The following is a 24,437-nucleotide window of genomic DNA, read 5'->3' on the forward strand; positions in this document are numbered from 1 at the left end:
ACTCACTCGTTTAGCTCGACCCATTTCAGCAATTTCCAATTTCCTTAGTACCACCTCAACGGAATGTGGTACTTCTTGAGGTGTAGAAAGGATCTTGTCCAAATCGATATCACTCATAGTTGGTTTCTCCTCCATTTTCCCCTATGATAAATAACTATTTCTCTGAAAATATAAATACAAATATATACTTTTGAAAGAAAAATAGATATGATATAATCTCCTATTTATCTCATGGGCTCTTTAAATAAATACACATTAAGTACCAAAAAATAAACATTTTTGATGAAGCCGAGGCAAAGTCTCATTCTTTCAGAACTGAGAACTTTGAAACACACTAACAAAATAATAATAAATTACGTCATATACTTTGTTACATCATAGACTCCTTTCAGTTTTGGGGAGGAAATTCGATTTTACAAGGGAAACCTAGAATTATTGTAGGCCTATGTGGATTTCTCCATCACCATTCTGAATAATAGCTTTTGCCCAGACATACTCTGCTGTTTTCCCCAGGAATAAGCTAACACTGCATGGCCATCTGGCCAAATTACTCTCACATTAGTGGCTTTGCCTCTATTATACTCCCTGCTATCTTTTAACACAGATACAAGACCATTCTACTGTCAATTTACAGAAAAAGACTAACAAATAACACGTTTTTCAAGAAAAATTCAAACAGATTGCTTAGCTAGCTACATGCGTTTGTCTTGTTGTTCATATGGCCGCCTTAGAGTAAGCACCGCCAAAATAAACGTTTTTATATTTTTCTCAAATAAAAATAGATTTATTTACCATCATCAATATGTGTGGTTTGTAAATGGGGATAAAATGGTGACGACATCCAGTGTTTTTAATGGGTGGGGTTAACTCGTTGGGGAGGATCGGGTTAAAGTTGAAAGTTGAACAATTTTCCTTTTGTTGTCTTTTGTGTTAAGCAGAAGAGTGGAACCCGATCGAGCAGCAGCGTCTCTTCCCTTTTCCCCGAATCCTTTTAAAATTCCCTCCCGAACCTCTTCCCTTAATACCCTACCCTCCCCCTGAACACATCTCACAATACGGTTCAGGTAAGGCTGCCCTAACTACTGCATTTTCTTTGGAGTGAAGGACAGGGTTAACGGCGCCTGAACGAGTCTAAGGACCTAGGCCGCAACATTCAAAATTGCGGATTATCGTTACACATGCTAGTTTGCTAACATTGTGCTCATTCTGATTTGATTAACATTAGTTAGCCAGTTAACGTTTGATATCTTCCTTTTTTAACTAGTTAGTTAATGGTTTTAAAAACAACCTAACGAGAACATGCAGCTTGCACAATATTGATGTATCCACACTACTGTACCCAAGGTATGGATAGTTTATCATTAATTGATTAATTTAGGTTTTTCAACTCTTAACTAGTTTAACGTTAGCTAGCTAGCCAATGTCACTGCTAGCCATACTGCTAGCTAGCTAACTCGTTGTCATTTCAAGTAGGCACTTGAAGCGTTGGCATTTTATTTCCACTATAGCAAGCATTCTGGTTTACTGTATATCCATAAAAAATGCTAGCTAGAAAACGTTACTAGTAGCTAGCTACTACAGTAACTTTGTTTAAAAGTGTTTTGTATTTTCCAAGGTGTAAATAAACGTAGTTAGCTAGGTAGCTAATGTTAGCAACTATGTCTAGTTAGCGTCGCTACACAGGGCTGTTTCTTCCAGAGTTGTTTTACGTTAGCTAATCAATAGGCCTTTAACTAGCTAGCTAACGTTACTATTATTATCTGAACCGGTACACTGCAATGTGAACGGAGTCAGTGAATCTTGGTTGTAGTTAATGAATCAAGTTAATCGACGTGATTCACTTACGAGATGGCATCATCAGACTGGTACTATATCCATCTCATCTGGTCAGCACATTCAGCAACTAGTTATACTCTTCATCTTAACACTACATAGAACATGAGCTAGTTCTGGTTGTTGGTTGCCCTCTGTGACTTAACACTTGGCCATTTATCTCTCTGGTCCCTCTTGTCTTGCAGACCTGATACTTTTGACCAGAGACTCGACTTCTTGGCCAGTCTAGACGAAAGACACTACTACAGCTATGGACACCAGTGTGGTTGAAGGAGGGCTCAATGTCACCCTTACTATTAGGCTACTTATGCATGGAAAGGTGAGTGTGAACAGGAGATGGGTGATAGAGTTATGACCATTACACCATGGTTGTTCCGTTCACAAAACTCATTCATTACTGTGAATAGTCAGCATAAACCTAATCTCTTGCCACTGTCTTTAGTCAGGCACCAGAGACTATATAAACCTTGCACACTACATTGGATAACTTGGATATAATGGGGAAAACCAATACAGACAGGTTTCTTTCAATCTTGTGTAAAGCTATTAAGTGAATATGATAAACGGATGGATTAGTTATTGTGTTATTGCTTTTCTTGTCTGCAGGAGGTTGGAAGCATTATTGGCAAGGTGAGTGTGCCTTTTTCCTGAAGTTTCTCACTGTTCGGCTTTGCGCTGTTCAATCATGGCTGTGACTGTTGTGTAAACATCTAGGTGCGTTTAGCAGCGTAGGTATATTTACATACACTAGTGTTGCTCCCCATTGTATGGGTTGCACAAAAACACTCCATGGGAAGCTAGAAGTTAAATAAAGTCCATTTCAACTTACTGTGCCAGTGGGTAGGACAGTTGGTCATTATGAGAGGGGGGATTTCAGACAAAATATTAAAAGTGATGTATTATTAAAAACACTTTCCAAACGTGGGTCTGTTGTAGACTCACTTCCTATCTGCTTACCTCATGTCAAAATAAAAGTCCTGCACATGCGCCATATGTGGACAAAAAAGTTATAACTTGCGGGGGACTTTTATTTTGACGAGGTAAGCATAGAGGAATTGGGTCTACAACCGACCCAAGTTTGGAAAGTCAGTTTAATAATGCATTCTTTTAGATATTTTCTCAAATTCCCCCGTCATAATCACCAACCGTCCTGCCCACCGGCCCAGTAAATTTGACTGTTTTTGTGCAACCCAATACAACCGGGAGCAACAGTAGTGTATGTAAATGCAGCTAGTAAATATTGTGGTTCCTGTAATTTATCTGCAGAAAGGAGAGTCTGTGAAGAAGATGAGAGAGGAGGTGAGTTGTCTGTCATTGCATTGAGGCTGTATAGAAGTGTTGAAAGGAGTTTGAGAGAAGTAGACAATTCTATACATTTTCCATGTCTGATTCTGACTCATGCTTCAGGGTTGACAGATTGCAATTTTAGAGCCAAAATCAGGCTGGCACTGACAGAGCTTTAATTAATGACTGAATTCCTAAATGCAATGAAATATATGGAGTCTTAATATTTTGTGCAGAGTGGTGCTCGTATCAACATCTCAGAGGGGAACTGCCCAGAGAGGATCATCACCCTGGCAGGCCCCACCACCGCCATCTTTAAAGCCTTCTCCATGATCATCGAGAAGCTGGAGGAGGTTCGAATGACTCCTAACTACAGATTTCAAACAGGCCATGTGTAACTCCCAAGTGCCGCAGCAGTCTAAGGCACTGCATCTCAGTGCAAGAGGTGTCACTACAGTCCCTGGTTTGAATCCAGGCTGTATCACATCCGGCTGTGTTTGGGAGTCCCATAGGGCGACGCACAATTGGCCCAGCATCGTCCGGGTTTGGCCCGGGGTGGGCCGTCATTGTAAATAAGAATTTGTTCTTAACTGGCTTGCCTAGTTAAATAAAATTCAATCTGACTGGAACTGTATAACAATGAAAATGTAAAGAAAATCGTTTTTATGCACCCGTAACCACAAAATTTAGATTTTTCATAGTGAAGATCCTAAAACATCTATGCGACCTAGATTCTAGGTCTTTGGACTGACGTCATCCTGACCAGTGTCTCCTGTTCTATTCCCCACAGGACATCAGCAGCTCAATGACTAACAGCACGGCCACCAGTAAACCGCCAGTTACCCTGCGCATCGTTGTGCCTGCCAGCCAGTGTGGCTCGCTCATCGGCAAGGGCGGCTGCAAGATCAAGGAAATCAGAGAGGTAAGTACAGTACAGCCACACAGGAGGCAGTCATCATCACAGCTGGGGGTTTCATGAAATATATTCTAAAGAGAAGTATTGACAATGGAATTTGAATGAACCCTTAGGAAATTCATCCAAAAACCTTTTTTGACCATTTTTGCCAGTCAAGTTATGAATGGAAGATTCTTGCCCAACACCTGTCGTCGAATACTATGATCCAACCTTTACTGACACCAGGGTTCTTTTAGCCTAAGAATAATGCATCTTTGTCACTGGGTCACCACATGAAATTTTAATAATATGTTTATTCAAAGAACTAGCTTTATTATTATTATTAGTATAATTGTCTGAAGATATTTTAAAGAGAACTGTATCTCTGTAGTCGACAGGAGCTCAGGTGCAGGTGGCAGGGGACATGCTGCCTAACTCCACGGAGCGTGCCATCACCATTGCAGGGACCCCCCAGCCCATCATCGAGTGTGTCAAGCAGATCTGTGTCGTCATGCTTGAGGTAGTAGTATGGGAACAATGGCGCACTACCCCTTATTTGTCTTGGATTGTCAGGAATGTTACTTAGCTTCCTGATTTGATAACCATTGTTTTTCTACATTTGAAGTGCCTGCAAAATAACTACTGTGTGTGTATAGTTTCCAGTTCCTAATAGTTGATTTGTTTCTCTCTCTCCTCAGTCTCCGCCTAAGGGTGTAACCATCCCTTACAGGCCCAAACCCTCAGGCTCTCCCGTTATCTTTGCAGGTGGTCAGGTAAATAAACTAACCTAATTAATCAACTAATTAGTATGTTATTCATTTCAGTTGTTTGTTAATTAAGTTTCCCTTCTAAAATTATAGCATTGTCATTTGTTTTAGGGAAGTTGAATACCACTGTATCTTTAGGTCTGTGTTACTACATTTAAGTAGTATAATTCTGCACTGTGCAGATGTCAGCACCATTGCCGATTGGCCAGCGTTTCTATGTTAGAAATCCCCTCCAGTAATTGTATAGTAGCTGAGCTGACAGATGGGTTGAATGCCAGCTGGAGGGTGCATATGCGTTACCCGCATGACCATATCATTGTTTTGTGTGTATTGTGTTCTTTGTGTGTGTATACAGTGCCTGTCATAACTTTTCACCCCTTTTTGGATTCATTCACATTTTATTGTTACAAAGTGGGATTAAAATTGATTTCATTGTCATGTTTTGTCAACGATCTACACAAAATACTCACAAAAATTTACATTTATTTTGATTAATGAAAAATAAGACCCTAATAAACCATGATTAGATAAGTATTCACCCCCCTGAGTCAACAATGCATGTTAGAAACACCTTTGGCAGCGATTACAGCTGACTCTTCTTGACTAAATACTTTGCACACCTCGATTTTGCAATATTTGCCTGTTATTCTTTTCAAAAGATGTCATTGTTGGGGATCATGGCTGGACAGCAATTTAAGTCTAGTCATATATTTTCAAGTAGTTTTAAGTCAAAACTGTAACTTGGCCACTCAAGAACATTTGCTTACTTCTTGATAAACAACTCTAGTGTAGATTTGACCTTGTGTTGTAGGTTATTGTCCTGCTGAAAGGGGAGTTATTTTCTCAGTGTCTGGTGTAAAGCAGACTGAAGCATGTTTTCCTCTAGGATTTTGGCTGTGCTTAGCTCCTTCCCGGTTCTTTTTATCCTGAAACTCCCCAGTCTTTGCTGATGTCAAGCATACCCACAACACTGCAGTGACGTGTTGGATTTGGGCGGAAGGTAGGCTAGCGGTTAGTGTTGGGCCAGTAACTGAAAGGTCGCCGACAAAAATGTGTGCCCTTGAGCAAGGCACTTAAGCCTAATTGATGTGTAATGATCATGCTGTTTAATCAGCTTCTTGATATGCCACACTCCAAGGGGGCTGTCATGTGCCTTTTACTGAGGAGTGGCTTCCGTCTGGCCACTACCATAAAGGCCTGATTGGTGGAGTGCTACAGAGATGGTTCTCTTTCTGGAAGGTTCCCCCGTCTCCACAGTGGAGCTCTGTCAGAGTGACCATCGGGTTCTTGGTCACCTCCCTGACCAATGCCCTTCTCCCCTGATTTCAAATTTTTGCCGGGTGGCCAGCTCTAGGGAAGAGTATTGGTGGTTCCAAACTTCTTCCATTTAAGAATGATGGAGGCCACTGTGTTCTTGAGGACCATCAATACTGTAGAAATGTTTTGGTGCCCTTCACCAGATCTGTGCCTTGACACAATCCTGTCTCGGGCCTCCACGGACAGTTCTTTCGACTTCATGGCTTGGTTTTTGCTCTGACATGCACTGTCAACTATGGAACCTTATATAGACATGTCCAATACATTTAATTTACCACAGGTGGACACCAATGGTTGTAGAAACATCTCAAGGATGATCAATGGAAACCGGATGCACCTGAGCTCAATTTCGAGTCTTTATAGCAAAGGGTCAGAATACTAATGTATATATGGTATTAAAAAAATATATATATATATTCTAAAACCCTGTTTTTGCTTTTTCATTATGGGCTATTGTATGTAGATTGCTGATGGGGAAAAATATTGTTTAATCCATTTTAAAATAAAGCTGTAACATAACAAAATGTGGAAAAAGTCAAGGGGTCTGAATACTTTCCATATGGCAGGGGTAGTCATTCAACCCCTATTTCACACAGGGTGAGTCCATTTAACTTATGTGATTTGTTAAGCCAAATTTTACTCTTAAACTATACTGAACAAAAATATAAATGCAACAATTTCTTTCTTTTTTTACTGTGTTACAGTTCATATAAGGAAATCAGTCAATTGAAATGAATGAATTAGGCCCTAATCTATGGATTTCTCATGACTGGGAATACAGATATGCATCTGTTAGTCTCAGATGTCTTAATAAAAAGGTAGGGGTGTGGATCAGAAACCAGTCAGTATCTTGTGACCACCATTTGCCTTATGCAGCTCAACACATCTCCTTCGCATAAAGTTGATACTTGCGACATGTGCATTATAATTATAATGCTGCTGAAACATGAGGTGATGGTTGCGGGTGAATGGCATGACAGTGTGCCTCAGGAACTAGGCACGGTATCTGTGTGCCATCAATAAAATGCAGTTGTTGGTTGTCTGTAGCTTATTCCTGCCCATACCATAACCCCGCTGCCACCATGGGGCACTCTGATCACAGCATTGACATCAGTAAAACGCTCGCCCACAAGATGGCATACACGCAGTTATGAGGCCGGTTGGACGTGCTGCCAAATTCTCTAAATCAACGGAGGCAGTAGAGAAATTAACAGTCAATTCTCTGGCAGCAGCTCTGGCGGACATTCATGCAGTTAGCATGCCAATTGTGCGGTCCTCAGAACTTGACATCTGTGGCGTTGTGTTGTGACAACTATACATTTGTGGCCTTTTATTGACCCCAGCACAAGGTGCACCTGTGTAATTATCATGCTGTTTAATCAGCTTCTTGATTTGCCACATCTGTCAGGTTGATGGGTAATCTTGGTAATGGAAAAATGCTCACTAACAAGGATGTAAAGAAATGTGTGAGCACCATTTGCAAGAAATAATATTTTTGTGTGAATGGAAAGTTTCTGGGATCTTTCATTCTTATGAAACATGGGACCAACACTTCGTGTTTCGTTGATTTAGAAATGCCTAAATTACTATTTTTTTTAGTTATTACATTTTTTTTCACTTTAACATTATGGAATACTTTATGCAGATCAATGACCAATTACAATAAAACATTTAAGAAAATAAATCCATGGGGGGTGACTACTTATGATGTGTGTTGATGTATGAATTACCCCATAGCATTTTTCTCATTCCAGACATCCAAGGTCATAGGTCCCCAGTGTACTACAGCCTATGTATTTGCGTGTTTGTCTGTACATTCACTTGGTGTGTGTGCATGCACTTTGTTTCTGTTTCCCTTCCGCCCTCCTAAGTGCTGTTCTCTCATTGCAGGCATACGCTGTCCAAGGACAGCACGCCATTCCACAGCCTGACGTAAGTGAAGGTCATTCTGTAAGTGAGCCCATATATCTACACATACAGTCAACCCTCCTGGGTAGCCATGGCATCCACCCTCTATTACATGCTGTACTTTTTGTCCCTCCCCCCAAAGCACCCAAGTTCCATTTTGTGTTGCAATGCTAAGGCTTACTTGTAGTTCTAAACACCGTTGGTTGTTTCAATTACTATTTGTTGCCGTGTGTATTGTTTAGTTTCTCTGCACACCAATTATGTTTGATAGGAATTCTGAATTTAGGCTTTGACTCATTGGCTTGATTGTTTGTGATCCTATGCTAGTCTTCTACTGTCAATCAATCCATTGTGTTGAGTTGCTGCATGAATGGTAATTATAAAAAATTGATAGCACATAGTACTGTAAAGTAATTGCTCAGAAGCCCCGCAGTGCTTGAGGTGTCACTACAGAACCGGGTTCGTTCACTGGCCGTGACCAGGAGTCCAATAGGGCGGTGCACAATTGGCCCAGCGTCGCCGGGGCTAGGGGAGGGTTTGACCAGGGGGACTTGGTTCGTCGCGTTCTAGTGACTCCTTGAGGCGGGCCGGGCGCCTGCAGGCTGACTTCCGGTCGTAGTTGAACGATGTTTCCTCCGACACATTGGTACAGCTGGCTTCCAGGTTAAGCGGGTGGGTGTTAGGAGCGCAGTTTGGCGGGTCATGTTTCGGAGGACGCATGACTCGACCTTCGATAATTGGATCACAGTTGGGGATAAAATAAAAGAAGCCACCATTCTCTCATATGTAGGATGCATGATATTTCAGCCTATGGTATCGGCTGACAATGGCCTAAAATCGTTCCAGTATCAGACGATAATTTCATAGCCAATGTTTTCTGCAGATATTTCGTAGTGTTAAATCTTTGCCAATAATTTATCGGTGTCGATAGAATTTTCATATTTCTTTTTATTTTGTTGGTATTTTATTAGGATCCCCATTAGCTGTTGCAAAAGCATCAGCTACTCTTCCTGGTGTCCACACAAAACATGACATAATACAGAACATTAATAGACAAGGACAGAACGACATCAATTTTTTAAAAAGCACACGTAGCCTACATATCAATACATACACACAAACGATCTAGGTCAAATAGGGGAGAGACATTATGTTTTTGTTTTTTTCCGGTTTGCTGTTCATTTTAGCAATATGAGATAGAACAGAGTTACATGCAATAATGGATCTATATAATACTGTACACTTTCTTGAATTTGTTATGGATTTGGGTACTGTGAAAATACCCCACTAGACATGGCACCAGGGATAAGTGTGTATGTCAGCTGTGTGTATGTTGACTATGCAATCAATTTGGGATTTAATCAATCAAACCTATTTAAAGCCCTTTTTTACATCAGCCGATGACTCAAAGTTCTATACAGAAACTAGGGATGCACAATATATCGGTGAACATATCGTAATCAGCCGACATTAGCTAAACTAGACATCGGCCGATACCAGCATTTTTAACGACCGATGTGCAAAACCGATGTCAAAGCTGACGTTCATACCTATATAACGAAGGTACATGATGTAATGACGCCACGTAAAATTTTGCACTATACGTGCAACACGGCATTCCTAAACTAGCCCACAATGTCTTCTGTGTGGATCAAGCCGTCAAAATTTCAGCGAGACAACTCAAAGGCAATCCATTAAAGCCAAGATAATGGAATTCATTGCCCTTGACAATCAACAGTTCTCTGGCGTGGCTGATGTTGGCTTTCGCCGACTGGTCGAGCACCGGTTAACAGGTGCAAGTTTATCAATAATTGAAAGAAGGAATTTCAGAGATGCAGCATATGGATGCTCCTTATTAATCACATCAGACCAACAAATATAACATCCACATGAGTCACAGCAAAATCTTTTGTAAGATCTCTTATACTCTATTTTAGGCCCTGCTTTTGGAACATTGGCTTTCCTGGATGTAGCCACTATATTGTGATCACTGCATCCAATGGGTACGAATTGCGCTTTAGAACAAAGTTCTACAGTATTAGCAAAAATGTGATCGATACATGTGGATGAGCTTGTTCCAGTAGTGTTTAAACACCCTGGTAGGTTGATTTAATAACATGAACCAGATTACAGGCACTGGTTTGACAGCTTGATGAAAACCAGTCAACATTCAGGTCCCCAAGAAAGTAGACCTCTGTTTACATCACATACACTATCAACCATTTCATACATATTATTTAGATACTGACTGTTAGCACTTGGTGGCCTATAGAAACACCCCAAAAGAAAAGGCTTTAGATGTGCCAAGTGAACCTGCAACCACAACACTTCAATAACACTTGACATAAGATCTTCTCTAAGCATTACAGGGATATGGCTCTGATTTATATCCAGAAATACCTCTCCCATAAGCATTCCTGTCTCTTCTATAGATGTTATATCCTTGTATTGCTACTGCTGTATCATCAAATGAATTATCTAAGTAAGTCAGAAATGGCTAATATGTGGCTCTTATCTGACGTTAGCAAGTTATTGATTTCATGAACCTCATTTCTGAGGCTACATATATTAATTAATATGTGCTATTTTCAGCCCTTCCCTGGGTAGCTTATCAGAGAGACATCATATGGGAAATGGCAAACAAAGCAAGATAAACAATATACATTCAGCAGTACATTAACCTCTCTTGGGTACGTGAGACGTTAGCGTCCCACCTCTTCAACAGCCAGTGAAACTGCTGGGCGCCAAATTCAAATACAGAAATACTCATTATAAAAATTCAGAAAACAAAACATATTTTACATAGGTTTAAAGATTAACTTCTTGTGAATCCAACCACGGTGTCAGATTTAAAAAATGCTTTACAGCGAAAGCATACCTTACGATTATTTGAGAACATAGCCCAGCAGACAAATCATTACAAACAGTAACCAGCCAAGTAGAAGAGTTACACAAGTCAGAAATAGAGATAAAATTAATCCCTTACCTTTGATGATCTTCATATGGTTGCACTCAGCAGACATTCATTTACTCAATAAGTGTTCCTTTTGTTCGATAAAGTATCTTTATATCCAAAAACCTCCGTTTTGTTCGCTCGTTTTCTTCAGTAATCCACAGGCTCAAACGCAGTCAAAACAGGCAGACAAAATCAAAATTGTATCCGTAAAGTTCATAGAAACATGTCAAACGATGTTTATATTCAATCCTCAGGTTTTTAGCCTAAATAATCGATAATATTTCAACCGGACAATAACGTCGTCAATATAAAAGTTAAACAAGAAAGGCACTCTCTCGGTCGGGCGCATGAAAAAGCTCTGACACTTTAGGGTCCACTCATTCAGACTGCTCTTACCTCCTCGTTTTTCAGAATACATGCCTGAAACAATTTCTAAAGACTGTTGACATCTAGTGGAAGGCATAGAAACTGCAATTTGAGTCCTAAGTCAATGGATACTGTAATGGCATTGAATAGAAAACTACAAATCCCCCCCAAAAAACGACTCCCGACTTGATTTTTCTCAGGTTTTCGCCTGCCAAATCAGTTCTGTTATACTCACAGACCGTATTTTAACAGTTTTGGAAACGTTAGAGTGTTTTCTATCCAAATCTACCAGTTATATGCATATCATATCTTCTGGGCCCGAGAAGCAGGCAGTTTAATTTGGGCATGCTTTTCATCAAATTCCGAATGCTGCCCCCCTACCCTAGAGAAGTTAACCTCTCTGGGGTAGGTGGGACGCAATCGTCCCACCTGGCCAATAGCCAGGGAAAATACAGAGCGCCATATTCAAATAAAATTATATAAAAATCAAACTTTCATTAAATCACACATGTAAGATTACAAATTAAAGCTACACTCGTTGTGAATCCAGCCACCATGTCAGATTTCAAAAAGGCTTTTCGGCGAAAGCATAGGATGCTATTATCTGATGATAGCACAACAGTAAACAAAGAGAGTAGCATATTTCAACACTGCAGGCACGACACAACGCAGAAATAAAAATATAATTCATGCCTTACCTTTGACGAACTTCTTTTGTTGGCACTCCAATATACAATAAACATCACAAATGGTCCTTTTGTTCGATTAATTCCGTCGATTATATATCCAAAATGTCAATTTATTTGGTGCGTTTCATCCAGAAAAACACAGCTTCCAACTTGCGCAACGTCACTACAAAATATATCAAAAGTTACATGTAAACTTTACCAAAACATTTCAAACTACTTTTGTAATACAACGTTAGGTATTTTTAAACGTTAATAATCGATCAAATTGAAGACGGGATGATCTGTGTTCAATACAAAAAGAAAACAAACTGACACAACTTTTCTGGTAATGTCCCTCTCTCAAACAATTTACTTCAAGTGAACCTCATTTAAGATGGCCGTACTTCTTCATTACACAAAGGAAAAACCTCAACCAATTTCCAAAAACTGGTGACATCCAGTGGAAGCGGTAGGAACTGCAAACAAGTCCCTTTAGAAATCTGGTGTCCCAATGAAAGCTCATTGAAAAGACAGTGACCTCAAAAAAAAAAAAGAATTCTGAATGGTTTGTCCTCGGGGTTTTGCCTGCTACATAAGTTCTGTTATCTTCTCAGAACCACCCATCCCGGATCCGGGATAATTGTCATCAGCAACGCTGAATAGCATAGCGCCACAGTCAAATAATATTACTGGGAAATATTCATATTCATGAAATCACTAACACAGCTTAGCCTTTTGTTAATCCACCTGTCGCTTTACAGCGAAAGCAATACAAGCGTTTGTAAGTTTATCGATCGCTCGACAAAACATTAAGTACACTTAGCGTCAGGTAACTTGGTCACGAAAATCAGAAAAGCAATCAAATTAATCGTTTACCTTTGATCTTCGGATGTTTTCACTCACGAGACTCCCAGTTAGACAACAGATGTTCCTTTTGTTCCATAAAGATATTTTTATATCCAAATACCTCCGTTCGTTTCGCGCGTTATGCTGAGAAATCCACAGGAAAAAGCGTTCACAACAACGCAGACAAAAATTCCAGATAATATCCATAATGTCCACAGAAACATGTCAAACGTTTTTTATAATCAATCCTCAGGTTGTTTTTCAAATATCTATTCGATAATATATCAACCGGGAGTGTTGGTTTTTCAATAGAACTGGGAGTAACAATGGCCGCCTTTCTCTGTTGCGCACAACTCACTCTGAGAGCCCCCACCTATCCACTTACGCAATGTGATCGTTCTCGCTCATTTTTCTAAATAAAAGCCTGAAACTATGTCTAAAGGCTGTTGACACCTTAGGGAAGCCATAGAAAATCTGGTTGATATCCCTTTAAATGGGTGATAGGGATGCATAAGAACAGAGAGGTTTCAAAAACAGAGGCACTTCCTGATTGGATTTTCCTCAGGTTTTAGCTTGCAATATCAGTTCTGTTCAACTCAGACAATTTTGACAGTTTGAAACTTTAGAGTGTTTTCTATCCTAATCTGACAGTTATATGCATATTCTAGTTTCGGGGGCTGAGAAATAGGCAGTTTCAAATGGGTACATTTTTTAGCCAAAAACAAATACTGCCCCCTACACTTAACCTTTCAGGGCTACCCATCCCGGATCCGGGAGCATCCTCATCAAAAAAGCTGACTAGCATAGCCTAGCCTAACGGGACAGGGATATCATATCATATAATATAATTTCATGAAATCACAAGTCCAATACAGCAAATGAAAGATTTATCTTTGTGAATCCAGCCGCCATTTCCGATTTTAAAAATGTTTTACAGTGAAAACACTATGTATTTATATTAGCTAACCACAATAGCCAAACACACAACGCAATGTTTTCACCATGTTTCCACCGCATAGGTAGCTTTCACAAAACCCAGAAATAGAGAGAAAATGAATCACTAACCTTGAACAACTTCATCAGATGACAGTCTTATAACATCATGTTATACAATACATTTATGTTTTGTTTGAAAATGTGCATATTTGAGGTATAAATCGTAGTTTTACATTGCAGCCACCATCACAAATAGCACCAAAACAGCCAGAATAATTACATAAATACTCATCATAAAACATTTATGAAAAATACATGGTGTACAGTAAATGAAAGATAAACATCTTGTGAATCCAGCCAATATTTGCAATTTTTTAAGTGTTTTACAGCGAAAACACAATATAGAATTATATTAGCGTACCACAATAGCCAAACACACAAAGCCATTTATTCACCGCCAACATAGCTTTCACAAAAACCAGCAATAGAGATAAAATTAATCACTAACCTTTGGATAACTTCATCAGATGACAGTCTTATAACATCATGTTATACAATACATTTATGTTTTGTTCGAAAATGTGCATATTTAGAGCTGCAAATCGTGGTTATACATTGTGAATACGTAGCAACAATTCACCAAAATGTCCGGAGATATTTTGGACACTCACCTAATCTAACCAAAGAACTCATCATAAACTTTACTAAAAAATACATGTTGTACAGCAAATGAAAGATATACTGGTTCTTAATGCAACCGCTGTGTTAGATTTAAAAAAAAAAATAACTTTACTACAACATACAGCATGCATTATTGTGAGACAGCGCTCACCTATTCTCCGCCGTGCTGGAGCCAACATATTACACAAAAATACGAAATAACATCATAAATATTCTCTTACTTTTGCTGATCTTCCATCAGAATGTTGTGCAAGGAGTCCTATTTCCAGAATAAATCGTTGTTTGGTTTTAGAATGTCCATTTCTTCTGTCGAATTAGCAACTTTGGCTAGCATTGTGGCGCGAACATGCCCATCAACTCTTGGCGCCTGGAACGAAAAATTCCAAAATTCCCAATAAACGTTGAATAAACTGGTCAAACTCAGTTGAAAATCCTACTTTATGATGTTCTTCTCATATGTATCCAATAAAATCAGAGCCGGAGCAATTCGTCGTGTATACCGAACGCTTTTCAGAAGACAATGTGAGGTTCCCCGGCGCGCAGTTGAAAACTGACAAAAGAGCGGACCTATCACTCCAAAAGCTCTTATTCGGCCTCACATCAAGCTAGACACCCCATTCAACCTTCTACTGCCTGTTGACATCTAGTGGAAGGCGTATGAAGTGCATACAGATCCATAAATAAAAGCCAGTTGAATAGGCAGGCCCTGACACAGAGCCTCATTTTCAGAATTTTCACTTCCTGTATGGAAGTTTGCTGCCAAATTAGTTCTGTTTTACTCACAGATATAATTCAAACAGTTTTAGAAAGTTTTCTATCCAATAGTAATAATAATATGCATATTGTATGATCTAGAACAGAGTACGAGGCCGTTTAATTTGGGCACGATTTTTTCCAAAGTGAAAACAGCGCCCCCCTATTAAGACGTTTTAAGAGGTTAAACCCACAGACATGATTCAAACAGTTTTAGAAACTTCAGAGTATTTTCTATCCAAATCTACTAATAATATGCATATCTTATATTCTGGGGATGAGTAGCAGGCAGTTGAATTTGGGCATGCTATTTATCCAAAAGTGAAAATGCTGCCCCCTACCCCGAAGAAGTTAATCAATTGGTGTGTGTGCTGTGGGGTTGATGCTACAAACCCATAGACTTGGCTCTCATGCCTTCCAGGCTTTTGGGAGGGTAGACAATGAGCCTGTCATAGTGGATGTAACCAATGTCCCCACGTGCTCTGGCAGCTTTCATGTCTGGGATCAGTTCTTTCCTCTTCTGGCACACAGCTTCAGGATAGTCCTTGTTGAGGAAGATGTACGTTCCTCAAGTTCTTGGCTCTTTCCAGAACAGCTACCTTGTCCTTGAACCTTAGGAACTTGACCACTATCCTGGTCCTGTCACCTGGGTAGGTGGTGGGTTTTCCAGCTCCACCTCAATCTTCCTGTGGTCCATCTTCAATTTCTCCAAGATAATTTCCCTCACTTTGTCCACAGATTTCGTCCAGGTCTCATGTAGAGATTCTGCAATTCCGTCCACAACTATGTTCTGCCTTGGTTGTCCCTCAATCTGATTTCTTCATTATTGTTATCATGGATTCACACACAGAACTCATGTCCTGTCTCTCAATGACCTACAGATTGCTGTCATCTTGCCGTTCTCCTGTTTCAACTCATCGCGCTGACCCCGGAAGAACTGCAAACTGTTCTTCAGGTCCTGGACCTCTCTGGTCAGGTCATCTATTATTTTGTATTAGTTGACTCCACCAGTATTTGGACAAAACATTTGAAGCCATTTCTTGTTGTAACAAATGCTTGTAGAACTCTATTTAATTTATTTTGTGTTTAATTTATTTTTATTTTTAAGATCCTTCACCTGTGATAGACACCACTGTCCTCAACAGTACTCCCGCCGGCTTTGTCATACTAGCTAGCAACGTAGGTTATGCTGTTACTTCTAGTAGTGCCAGACAGGGCAGGTCGCAGGGAAGATTGAAAACAACAACAAACAGCAGGGATCTAGATGGCCACAAACCCGGGAAAATCTGCAGTCCCAGCTACTATGGTTAACCATGTCGCAGGCTATGTTCAAGAGCTCAGAAAAACCCTGCTAGCTTGATAGGCAGCTAGCTAGCAGCTAGGATAGCTGCTACGCCAAATAGCTCTTCAGACACGGCTTTGGTCGGCAGGATCATTGGACAGAGCGCAGTCCCAGTAACTGATGCCAACTGCTTCGCGGGATCCAAATTCAAAAGTTAGCTAGCTACTAAGAAACTCAATACACTTTCAAAACCAACAAACCTTCCAAAACAAACCAAGCTCTCCCTCGTTCCGCATTCAACAGGAAGTGACGTCAATATGCGGGCTATATACAGTGCATTCAGAAAGTATTCAGACCCCTTTACTTTTTCCACATTTTATGTTACAGCCTTATTCCAAAATTGATTAAATAGTTGTTTCTCCTCAATCTACACACTACCCCATGTATAAAAAATAATAATGAAATATTACATTTACATAAGTATTCAGACCCTTTACTCAGTACTTTGTTGAAGGACCTTTTGGCAGTGATTACTGCCTTGAGTCTTCTTGGGTCTGACGCTACACAAGCTTGGCACACCTGTATTCGGGGAGTTTCTCCCATTCTTCTCTGCAGATCCTCTAAAGCTCTCAGGTTGGATGGGGAGCATCACTGCACAACTATTTTCACGTCTCTCCATAGATGTTAGGTCGCGTTCAAGTCCGGGCTCTGGCTGGGCCACTCGAGGACATTGAGACTTATCCCGAAGCCACTCCTGCGTTGTCTTAGCTAGGGTTGGGTTGTTTGTCCTGTTGGAAGGTGAACCTTTTCCCCAGTCTGATGTCCTGAGTGCTCTGGCGCAGGTTTTCATCAAGGATCGCTCTGTACTTTGCTCCGTTCATCTTTCCCTCTATCTTGACTGATCTCCCAGTCCCTGCTGCTGGAAAAACATCCCCACAGCATGATGCTGCCACCACCATGCTTCACCGTAGGGATGGTGCCAAGTTTCCTCCAGACGTGGCGCTTGGCATTCAGTTCAATCTTGGTTTCATCAGACCAGAGAATTTTGTTTCTCATGGTCAGAGACTCCTTTTGTCAAACTACAAGCGTGCTGTCATGTGCCTTTTACTGAGGAGTGGCTTCCGTCTGGCCACTCTACCATAAAGGCCTGCTTTGGTGGAGTACTGCGTAGATGGTTGTTCTTCTGGAAGGTTCGCCCATCTCCACAGAGGAACTCTGGAGTTCTGTCAGTGACCACTGATTTCTCAGTTTTGCCGGGCGGCCCGCTCTAGGAAGAGTCTTGGCAGTTCCAAACTTATTCCATTTAAAAATGGAGTCCGCCGTGTTCTTGGACACAAATGCTGCAGACACCTTTCCTCCGATCTGTGCCTCGACACAATCCTGTCTCGGAACTCTGGACAATTCCTTCGACCTCATGGCTTGGTTTTTGCTCTGACATGCACTGTCAACTGTGGGACCTCATTTAGACAGGTGTGTGTTCCTTTCCAAATCATGTCCAATCAATTTAAATTACCACAGGTGGAAGTTGTAGAAACAACATCTCAAGGATGATCAATGGAAACAGGATGCACCTGAGCACAATTTCGAGTCACATAGCAAAGACTTCTGTTTTAAAATGTATAATTTTGCAAATATTTCTAAAAACCTGTTCACTTTGTCATTATGTTTTTTTAGAATAAGGCTGTAATGTAAGAAAATGTGGAGTCTGAATACTTTCCGAGTGCGCTGTGTGCATCCCTGTGCACGTGTAGTCACTTACCGGCCAGTCTATTAGGTACACACATCTAGTACCAGGTTGGAACCCCCTTTGCCCTCAGAACAGCCTGAATTCTTTGGGGCATTCTAAAAGGTGTCAGACACGTTCCACAGGGATCTTGTATGTTCCAAGATGCTCCATTGGATTGAGGTCTGGGGACTGCGCAGGCCACTTAAGTAAGCTGAACTCACTTTCATATTCTAGGCAAAGTTTTTCCACTCCTCAGTTGTCCGGGGTTGGTTATTGCGTGCCCACTGGAGCCGCTTCTTCTTGTTTTTAGCTGATAGGAGTGGAACCCGGTGTGATCGTCTGCTGCAACAGCCCGTCCGTGACATGGATAGACTAGTTATCCATTCCGAGATGCCGTTCTGCACACCACTTGTACTGCGCCGTTATTTGTCTGTTAGTGAGCTTGCAGAGTTCTTGCCATTCTCCTTCGACCTGTCTCATCAACAAGCTGTTTTTGCTCGGGGGCTGACGGGATGTTTGTCACACCATTCTCGGTAAGACACTGTCGTGTGTGAAAAGACACGTCATTCATTCACTGTCTGTAGGAGCGATACATTTTCGTGAACTGGGTTGTGTACCTAATGAACGTGTGTGTACAGTACCAGTCAAGTTTGGAAATGCCTACTCATTCAAGGGTTTTCTTTATTTTTACTATTTTCTACATTGTAGAATAATTGTGAAGACATCAAAATGATTAAATAACAAATGGAACCATGTAGTAACCAAAAAAAGTGTAAAGCAAATCAAATTATATTTTAGATTCTTCAAAGTAGCCACCCTTTGCATTGATGACAGCTTTGTACATGCTTGGCATTCTCTCAAACAGCTTTAACTGGAATGCTTTTCCAACAGTCTTGAAGGAGTTCCCACATATGCTGAGCACTTATTGGCTGCTTTCCCTTCACTCTGCGGTCCAACTTATCCCAAACCATCTCAATTGGGTTGAAGTTGGGTGATTGTGGAGGCCAGGTCATCAGATGCAGCACTCCATCACTCCTTGGTCAAATAGCCCTTACACAGCCTGGAGGTGTGTTGGGTCATTTGTCCTGTTGAAAAACCAATGAAAGCGCAAACCAGATGGGATGGCATATCGTTGCAGAATGCTGTGGTAGCCATGCTGGTTAAGTGTGCCTTGAATTCTAAATAAATCACAGACCGTATCACCAGCAAAGCACCACACCACCTCCATACTTCACAGTGGGAACCACACATGCGGAGATCATCCGTTCACCTACTCTGCGTCTCACAAAGACACGGAGGTTGGAACCAATAATCTCAAATTTGGACTCATCAGACCAAAGGACAGATTGCCACCGGTCTAATGTCCATTGCTTGCGTTTCTTGGCCCAAGGAAGTCTCTTATTCTTATTGGTGTCCTTTTAGTAGTGGTTTCTTTGCAGTAATTCGACCATGTCCTGGTTCACGCAGTCTCCTCTGAACAGTTGATGTATTCGTATTTATTATGGATCCCCATTAACTAAGGCAGCAGTTACTCTTCATGGGGTCCAGCAAAATGAAGGCAGTTAAATGTTGAGATGTCTGTTAATTGAACTGAGAGATTTATTTGGGCTACAATCTGAGGTGTAGATAACTCGAATGAACTTCCTCTGCAGCGGAGGTCACTGGGTCTCCCTTTCCTCTGGCGGTCCTCATGAGAGCCAGTTTCATCATAGCGCTTGATGATTTTTGCGACTGCACTTGAAGAAACTTTCAACGTTCCTGAAATTTTCCAGGTTGACTGACCGTCATGTCTTAATGTAATGATGGACTGTCGTTTCTCTTTGCTTAATTTGAGCTGTTCTTGCCATAATATGGACTTAGCCCTGTTTGATAAGACCATCTTCTGTATACCACCCCTACCTTGTCATAACAACTGATTGGCTCAAACGCATTAAGAAGGAATGAATGGTTTTAACAAGGCACACCTGTTAATTGAAATGCATTCCAGGTGACCACCTCATGAAGCTGGTTGATGAAATGCCAAGAGTGTGCAAAGCTGTCATCAATGCAAAGGGAGGATACTTTGAAGAATCTAAAATATATTTTGGTTACTACATGATTCCATGTGTTATTTCATAGTTTTGATGAATTCACTATTCTACAATGAAAAATAGTACAAATAAAAACCTGTGTACAATCTTTTGACTGGTACTGTATATATAATTGTGCTGATCATAGCCCTCTGTCTCATGACTTATGATGTGTGTCTCTCTTCTTTCATTCCCCCCCCCTCTCTTCATCTCTTTCCATCTCTCTCTTCCTTTCCATCTCTCTCTCCAAAGCTTACCAAACTCCACCAGCTGGCCATGCAGCAGAGCCCTTTCCCCATCGCTCCCAACAACCAGGGTTTCCAAGGTAGGTCACAGAGGAAGGATGGAGACAGGAAGCATTTGATTGACATGTTATTTGTTTATACGGTGCAAAGTTTGCTTTGTAGGTACTGAGTGTTTTTCTCTCTTTAGCTGGGATGGATTCTTCTGCACAAACTAGTTCCCATGAGCTGACCATTCCAAACGATGTAAGTGTCCCCGTCCACCCTTGAATTCTGTCACCTGTTCTCGTTACTTCAGCTGAAGTTTCATGTAAATAATTCAGCCATTTGGTTAGTCTATTTGTCTAATATACTTGTCTGATCTGTGTTCTTAGCAGACACATGTTTAAATCTTCCATTTATAGTGCGTTCGGGAAGTAGTCAGACCCCTTTGACTTTTCCCATATTTTGTTACATTACAGCCTTATTCTAAAATTGATTTAAATCCATTTTTTCCTCAATCTACACACAATACCCCATAATGATGGAGAGAACCAGGTTTTTAGAAATGTTGGCAAATTCATTAAAAATAAAAAACACCTTATTTACATAAGTATTCGGACCCATTGCTATGAGATTTGAAATTGAGCTCAGGTGCATCCTGTTTCCATTGATCATCCTTGATGTTTCTACGACTTGATTGGAGTCCACCTGTGGCAAATTAAATTGATTGGACATGATTTGGAAAGGCACACAGCTGTCTATATAATGTCCTACAGTTGACAGTTTATGTCAGAGCAAAGACCAAGCCATGAGGTCTAAGGAATTGTCCGTAGAGCTCCGAGACAGGATTGTGTCGAAGCACAGGTCTGGGGAAAGGTACCAAAAAATGTCTGCAGCATTGAATGTCCCCAAGAACACAATGGCCTCCATCATTCTTAAATGGAAGAAGTTTGGAACCACCAAGAGCCCGATGGTCACTCTGACAGAGCTCCAGAGTTCCTCTGTGGAGATGGGAGAACCTTCCAGAAGGACAGCCATCTCTGCAGCACTCCACCAATCAGGCCTTTTATGTTTGAGTGGCCAGACGGAAGCCACACTTTAGTAAAAGGCACATCACAGCCTGCTTGGAGTTTGCCAAAAGGCACCTAAGGACTGACCATGAGAAACAAGATTATCTGGTCTGATGAAACCAAGATTGAACTCTTTGGCCTGACTGCCAAGTGTCACATCTGGAGGAAACCTGGCACCATCCCTATGGTGAAGCACGGTGGTGGCAGCATCATGCTGTGGGGATGTTTTTCACCAGCATGGACTGGGAGACTAGTCAGGATCGAAGCAAAGATGAATGACGCAAAGTACAGAGAGCCTTGATGAAAAACTGTTCAGGACCTCAGACAACGACAATGACCCTAAGCACACAGCCAAGACAACACAGGAGTGGTTTTGGGGCAAGTCTCTGAATGTCCTTAAGTGGCCCGGACTTGAACCCGATCTAACATCCAGAAATGGGTGTGCAGTGATGCTCCACATCCAACCTGACAGAGCTTGAGAGGATCTGCAGCGAGGATCTGCAGAGAATGGGATAAACTCCCCAAATACAGGTGTGCCGAGCTTGAAGCGTTATACCCAAGAAGACTTGAGGCAGTAATTGCTGCCAAAGGTGCTTCAACAAAGTACTGAGTAAAGGGTCTGAATACTTATGTACATGTGAGGTTTCCGTATTTCATTTATTTTTAAATACATTTGCAAGATTTTCTAAACCTGTTTTTGCTTGTGTGTGTGGATCGATAAGAAAATAGATTAAGGTTTTAACATAACAAAATGTGGAAAAAGTCAAGGGGTCTGAATACTTTCCGAATGCACTGCATCTCTTGAAGTGGTTGAAATGTCTTGTATTCTCTGACTCGCTCTCGCTTCCCTTACTTGCCTCAGTTGATTGGCTGCATCATTGGCCGTCAGGGGGCTAAGATCAATGAGATCCGTCAGATGTCTGGGGCTCAGATCAAGATCGCCAACCAAGTGGAGGGCTCCTCTGACAGGCAGGTTACCATCACCGGCTCCCCTGCCGGCATCAGCCTGGCTGAGTACCTGATCAACGCCAGGTAAGGGACAACACACTGGAACTACTGATATGTCATGGTTCAGAATAAGAGGACTAGACTAGTATGACTGGGAAATCAAAGCAGCGTGTATACAAACGTTAGTTTGTTTTGATTCACCTCGTTTGTTGTGTTGCTGTTGCTGTAGGCTGTCCTCTGAAGCTACTGGACTGGCAGCCAACTGACACGGAGGATCTTCATCAGCACCTGACGTAACCCCCCCTGCTTTTTTACAGAGTCCCTCACTGAAGTTAATGCAAAAACCAAGTATTCTCAACTTACTGTTTTCTCTTTTCCTTTGGTTAAACACCTACATACTCAGTTGTAATTACATCAATGTATTTTATTTATTTATGTTTTTAAATTCCCTTTGCAAATTGTTATTTTGAAAGATATTTTGTTTTTGGTAATTTTTTTGTGTTTTTGTGTTTTGAAATGGGAAAAATCTGAAAAGGCATAATATTTGTCAGATTTTTCTTACAAAATGTTTTTTAAATACCCAATAATAACATACTAGATGGACTGTTTTTTTCCCCTTACATTTTTATCTGTATTTATTTTTTATTTAATACACACCAGTCCTCGTGTTAGAATTCACTGATATTTGACATTCTTTAAAGCTGAACTTCCAGAACGAGGCATTGTGGGCAATGGGTATACGTGGGGTGTAAATGATGTACTCTTTAAAACAAAAATGTAATGAAAGACAATGTCAGAAAATAATTGAAACGTCTCTCTAAAGTGGGACTATGAGGAGAATTTTTAACTGAATTCTGTGTCACCTCTTATTTGCTGTATAATTATTTTGTCATTCCTGTTTCCATCCTCTTTTTTTTTTTTTTTTTATCTGGACATTTGAGTGTTGTTGTGTACTGGATTCTGATAGGGTTGGGTGGGTGGGGCGTGGTAACCCGGAGACAACGGGCTGGAGGGATGGATTTATTTTCTCAGAAATTACTAAAATAATAATAATAACATTGGAATATTTGTTTTAAATAGAGAAAATATTTTTTTTAACTGCTGAGGGGGGACTAGGGGCAAAACTCCCCAAAAAGACTTGTGGGTCTTTATAATGATCAGACTTGAGGTATTCATTTAAAATAACTAGAAGGAAGATTATATAACTAACACTAGTTTCCTCCTTTGCCTGGGTCAGATTTTATTTTGTATTATTCTTTGCAGGATGAAGAAACATGTTTTTGTGCACGTTTTCAAACTATTGTAGATTTGGGTGCAACTGAATTGTTGAACTTAAATACAGAAATAAAAATGTGTGAAACACTTAAACTACCTCTGGCTGTAAGCAGTCTTTTTATTTAAAACTTTCCTGGGGTAAACATGATTAACTTTCCTACTACTAATGTAAAAATAAACTGCCTGAACTCAATGAATAGAAATTGTACAATGTAGTTGTTGCGCGTTTTGGTTTTATTTTTATTGGATTTTACTTTCTTGTCATACAGGGGTATCACCTAGTCCTAGGGTCTTCAAGGCTACATGTTCCCAAATATAAAAAACACGTCACACCTCGAAGATTTACCAATAGTTTATTTTATTGTTCCTCATAATATTTGGATTTGGATATCATTCCTATTTTACAGTTACAATGCGTAAACCTATATTGAAATTCAAAGGATGCTTACTATTCCACTACGTCTACCAGAGAGTAGTATTCTCTGTTCTGGCTAATTCCTGTGTGATCTTAAAGGGATGTGTGTTCAAAACTCAGTGGTAGGAGAGTTAAGATCAAAGTATGACTAACATTACCAGAGGGAGCTATCCATGAAAGAGAACATTTCGGTGAGATTTTCATTCCCCTTTAACATA

The 24,437-nt window shown here is 40.6% G+C and overlaps 1 protein-coding gene across 5 annotated transcripts; it reads left to right on the forward strand.

Annotated features, from left to right (window-relative positions):
• Nucleotides 1-891: 891 nt before the first annotated feature.
• On the forward strand, nucleotides 892-23,489 carry LOC120061294 (poly(rC)-binding protein 2-like). 5 transcript variants are annotated; one of them, XM_039011000.1, is made up of 13 exons: nucleotides 892-1,064; nucleotides 2,019-2,152; nucleotides 2,440-2,463; nucleotides 3,100-3,132; nucleotides 3,354-3,470; nucleotides 3,908-4,039; nucleotides 4,404-4,535; nucleotides 4,711-4,785; nucleotides 7,987-8,046; nucleotides 20,540-20,612; nucleotides 20,720-20,775; nucleotides 22,444-22,613; nucleotides 22,759-23,489. In XM_039011000.1, exons 2-13 carry the CDS (start codon nucleotides 2,084-2,086, stop codon nucleotides 22,793-22,795), a joined length of 978 nt encoding a protein of 325 aa, XP_038866928.1. In that variant the 5' UTR covers nucleotides 892-1,064; nucleotides 2,019-2,083; the 3' UTR covers nucleotides 22,796-23,489. The 5 variants fall into 5 exon arrangements, with proteins under 5 accessions (XP_038866928.1, XP_038866930.1, XP_038866929.1 ...); XM_039011002.1 differs by having other exon boundaries at nucleotides 7,987-8,028; XM_039011001.1 differs by having other exon boundaries at nucleotides 4,404-4,532.
• Nucleotides 23,490-24,437: the final 948 nt, after the last annotated feature.

The sequence above is a fragment of the Salvelinus namaycush genome, chromosome 16 (genome assembly GCF_016432855.1).
Source record: "Salvelinus namaycush isolate Seneca chromosome 16, SaNama_1.0, whole genome shotgun sequence".
Lineage (NCBI taxonomy): Eukaryota > Metazoa > Chordata > Actinopteri > Salmoniformes > Salmonidae > Salvelinus > Salvelinus namaycush.

Coding starts and splice junctions, on each gene's coding strand:
- LOC120061294 (XM_039011000.1), top strand. CDS start 2,084: ATGGACACCAGTGTGGTTGAAGGAGGGCTCAATGTCACCCTTACTATT. Junction 4,536..4,710: donor GTGTCGTCATGCTTGAGGTA/GTAGTATGGGAA, acceptor CTCTCTCCTCAG/TCTCCGCCTAAGGGTGTAAC. Junction 8,047..20,539: donor ACGTAAGTGAAGGTCATTCT/GTAAGTGAGCCC, acceptor CTCTCTCCAAAG/CTTACCAAACTCCACCAGCT.